Here is a 3,095-nt window from a genome sequence, read left to right as displayed (position 1 = left end):
GCCGGCGAGCACTACCTTAGGAATTTAAACTAGATTTATTCCCTAGACCATCCCAGTTGTCTTTACTTCAAGGGTTTGAGTTTCCCAAAAGGAAGAGCCACAGGTACACGGAGAGCTGGAGTCTGTCTTTCCCCTTGTCGCCCGCGGATGAAAAGCTGGCCGTGGTGCCAAGGCGCCGCGGTGCGCAGCAGAACCACGGCGATGTGCTGGGCCCGATCTTAGCACCGTGTCAGTTACGTCCCCCGCCCCCCCTTCCTTTCACGCTCCGCCATCCCAAAGCAACAACAGGCAGCGATGGCACTGACCAGCGGCTAACGCACAGCCCCGGCCCCCCGACCCCCCGGCCGCACGACGGCGAGGGTCGCGCTGCGGGCGCAGACGCCCCGTGCGGCCGCTCCGGCCGGGGCAGCGCAGCGCTGCGCGTTTCTGCGGTTCCATCCGCAGCCGAGGGGCCGCTCCCACCGCCCGCGGCTCGGTTTGGAACGGGCCAGCATCGCGCTTTGTTTTGCGGCAGCGTAATCCGCACCCCCGGCCAGCAGCGACCCCCTCTTCCTCGCCGCGCCCCGCCCCCCCGCCCGGGCCCCCGCGGCCGCGGAGACGCCTCCCGGCGACGGGGCACACAAGTAGGGGACAAGAGGCCTGGCAGCGAGCGACGCCCCGGCGCGGGGGCGCGGACCGGCGGCAGGGCCCAGCGGAGGGGCCGCCCCCCGCGCCGCCGGGGAGGAAGCGGCGGCTCCCGCCGGCAGACAAAGGCAGCGGGGCGGCGGCGGGCGGGGAGCGCGGCCGCCGCCCCCCGGGGCCGGGCCAGCACCGGGGCCGCCCCCCCGGGCGGTGGCGGGGCCGGGCCGGGCCAGCGCGGCCCCCAGCGCAGCCAATGGAGGGCGCGGGCAGGCGGGCTGCCGCCGGGGGCCGGGGGCGGCGGGGGGGGCGCCGCCAATCGCGGCGGGCCGGCGGCGGGGAGCACTGTTATGCTAATGGTTGTTTTGCTCGGCCTCGCGGGGAGCGGGGTTTAAAAGCGGGGCGGCCGGGGGCCGCGGCGCACAGACGGAAGGCAGGGCCGGCCGCAGCGCGGACGGGCCGGGCGGCGAGGAGCGGAGCGGCGGGGGGGGGGGGCGCCCAGCCCACCGCACCCACCCACCCCGCGTCCTCCCCGGCGGCGATGTCCAACGTGCACCTCTCCGGCGCCGCCGCGCTGGAGCGCCTGACGGCCCGGCGGGCGCTGGCCGGGCCCGGCCGCAGCCCCGCCTGCAGGACCCTCTTCGGGCCGGTGGACCACGAGGAGCTGGGCCGGGAGTTGCGCAGCCGGCTGCGGGAGATGGGAGAGGACGACCAGCGCCGCTGGGACTACAACTTCCACACCGACACGCCGCTGCCGGGGCCCGGTCGCCTGCGCTGGGAGGAGGTGGAGGGCGGCGCCGTGCCCGCGTTCTACCGGGAGACGCTGCAGGTGGGGCGGCGCCGCGTCCCCCTGCGCCGGGCGGCCCCCGCCCCGCCGCCGCCCGCCGCCGCCAAGGGGCCCGGCGGCCGCCTGAGTCGGGAGAACCGCGCCGCGCCCCGCCGCCGCGCCGGGCGGCTGCGCCGGGGCCCCCCGACGGCCCGTATCACAGGTGCGTGGGGGGGGGGCTGGCGGGCGGCGGGCGGCCCGCCGCCGAGGCTGGCGGGCCCCCTCCGACCCCGCTGCGTCCACCCCGCAGATTTCTTCGCGAGGAGGAAACGGCCGGCGGAGCCCAAAGCAGCGGCGGAGCGCCCCGCCGGCTGCCCGCCGCCCCCCGCCGGCGCGCCGGCTGAGCAGACCCCCCGCAAGCGGCTCCGGTGAGCCAGGTGAGCCCGCGGGGGCGGGCGCCGCCTGCCTCCCTCTCCCCCCCCCCCCCCCTTGCCCCTCTCTCCCGTTTTGGTTTTTTGTTGCTTGATCACTCTCTTTTTCCCCCCCCCCCTCCCCCCCACCCCCCTTCTTGTTCCCCCCAGACTTTTGCACTACGGCACCCACGGGAGGGGCGTGCCGCCCCCGGAGGCGCGGCGAGCCGGGACCCCCACGCCCGTCCGGCCGGGCAGCGGCAGCGGGAGCCGGGCGGAGCGGAGCGGGGCGCCCGCCGGCCGCGCACGGAGCAGTGTTAGCGTCCGACTGTGCAATGTATTCCGCTCTGTATAGAGACGCGTTATGCCTAATGTGAGTACACTGGCCAGAAGTGTAAAGCTTTAAAAGTCATTTATAAGAAATGTTTAATCTCTGCTGAGCTCTCAGTGCAAACAAAAAAGAATGGAAAAAAGAAAAATGAAAAAAACGACTGTATATTTGTACAAAACTGTTTTTAAGAGTTATACTAACTTATATTTCTATTTATGTCAGAAATGTGGATAACTTTGACATCCAATAGTCTTTTTTTTTTTCTTTTGGTTAAGCCAAAGGGCACTATATTTCCTTTCGTTATTTACAAAATGTAAATTTATTTTTATAGTGGGAATTTGTTTTTTTTTTTTTGCATTCTCAAGATGTAGCTATGAATCAAAATTAATTTAGATTTTACTTGAAGACAAATCTGTTTCAATGGTTCCTGAGCCGGTCTGTACCACTGCCCTTGCAAATAATGCCACAACTTCAATAATAAATAAAACAAAATAAAGCCAGGAGTGACCTGTGTGGCTGTCGGTGTGTGCTGGGGGGGAGGGGGGTCAGGCCCGGCCCGGGGGACCCACGGTGCGGAGTGGAAAGGTTCGGGGCTTTCCCCCGAAAACCCAGTGTTTCTGAGTTCTGCGGGAGGGGAATGCACACCCTGAAATCGGCCTTTCCGCACATTTAATGATTTATTTACTTAAAACCGTTTCGCGTTTTCCCTTGGCAAAGCTGTCCCTGCCCCCGCCCCGAGGAGCCGGCTGTGCTGGGGCAGGTGCCCCCCCACCATCGGGGCTGCTGCCAGCCTGGGGGGGTCGCGGCGTGCAGACCCCAGTGCCCCGGGGTCCGGCCCCACCGCGGGGGGTGTGCAAAGACACCATCACCCTCCGACCCCGCGTCTCGGAGCCCCCGACCCGCGGCCGGTGCTGCGGGGAAGCCCTTCCCGGTACCCGCTGCCCGAGGCTGTGTGGGGAAGGGTGCAGCG

General features: G+C 68.2%; 1 protein-coding gene across 2 annotated transcripts; it reads left to right on the top strand.

Moving 5' to 3' along the window:
* The first annotated feature begins 942 nt into the window (after positions 1–942).
* On the top strand, positions 943–2,625 carry CDKN1C (cyclin dependent kinase inhibitor 1C). Of its 2 annotated transcripts, none has more exons than XM_055722346.1 (3): positions 943–1,447; positions 1,695–1,821; positions 1,966–2,625. In XM_055722346.1, the coding sequence occupies exons 1-3, from the start codon at positions 1,160–1,162 to the stop codon at positions 2,169–2,171; spliced, it is 621 nt and encodes a 206-aa protein (XP_055578321.1). In that variant the 5' UTR covers positions 943–1,159; the 3' UTR covers positions 2,172–2,625. The 2 variants fall into 2 exon arrangements, with proteins under 2 accessions (XP_055578321.1, XP_055578322.1); XM_055722347.1 differs by having other exon boundaries at positions 949–1,607; positions 1,966–2,107.
* The last annotated feature ends 470 nt before the right edge of the window (positions 2,626–3,095 follow it).

Source organism: Falco cherrug, chromosome 10, assembly GCF_023634085.1.
Source record: "Falco cherrug isolate bFalChe1 chromosome 10, bFalChe1.pri, whole genome shotgun sequence".
NCBI lineage: Eukaryota > Metazoa > Chordata > Aves > Falconiformes > Falconidae > Falco > Falco cherrug.
The sequence above is the reverse complement of the archived record's forward strand: the minus strand, read 5'-3'. Positions and strand labels throughout refer to the sequence as shown.

Coding starts and splice junctions, on each gene's coding strand:
- CDKN1C (XM_055722346.1), top strand. CDS start 1,160: ATGTCCAACGTGCACCTCTCCGGCGCCGCCGCGCTGGAGCGCCTGACG. Junction 1,448..1,694: donor TCTACCGGGAGACGCTGCAG/GTGGGGCGGCGC, acceptor TCCACCCCGCAG/ATTTCTTCGCGAGGAGGAAA. Junction 1,822..1,965: donor AAGCGGCTCCGGTGAGCCAG/GTGAGCCCGCGG, acceptor TGTTCCCCCCAG/ACTTTTGCACTACGGCACCC.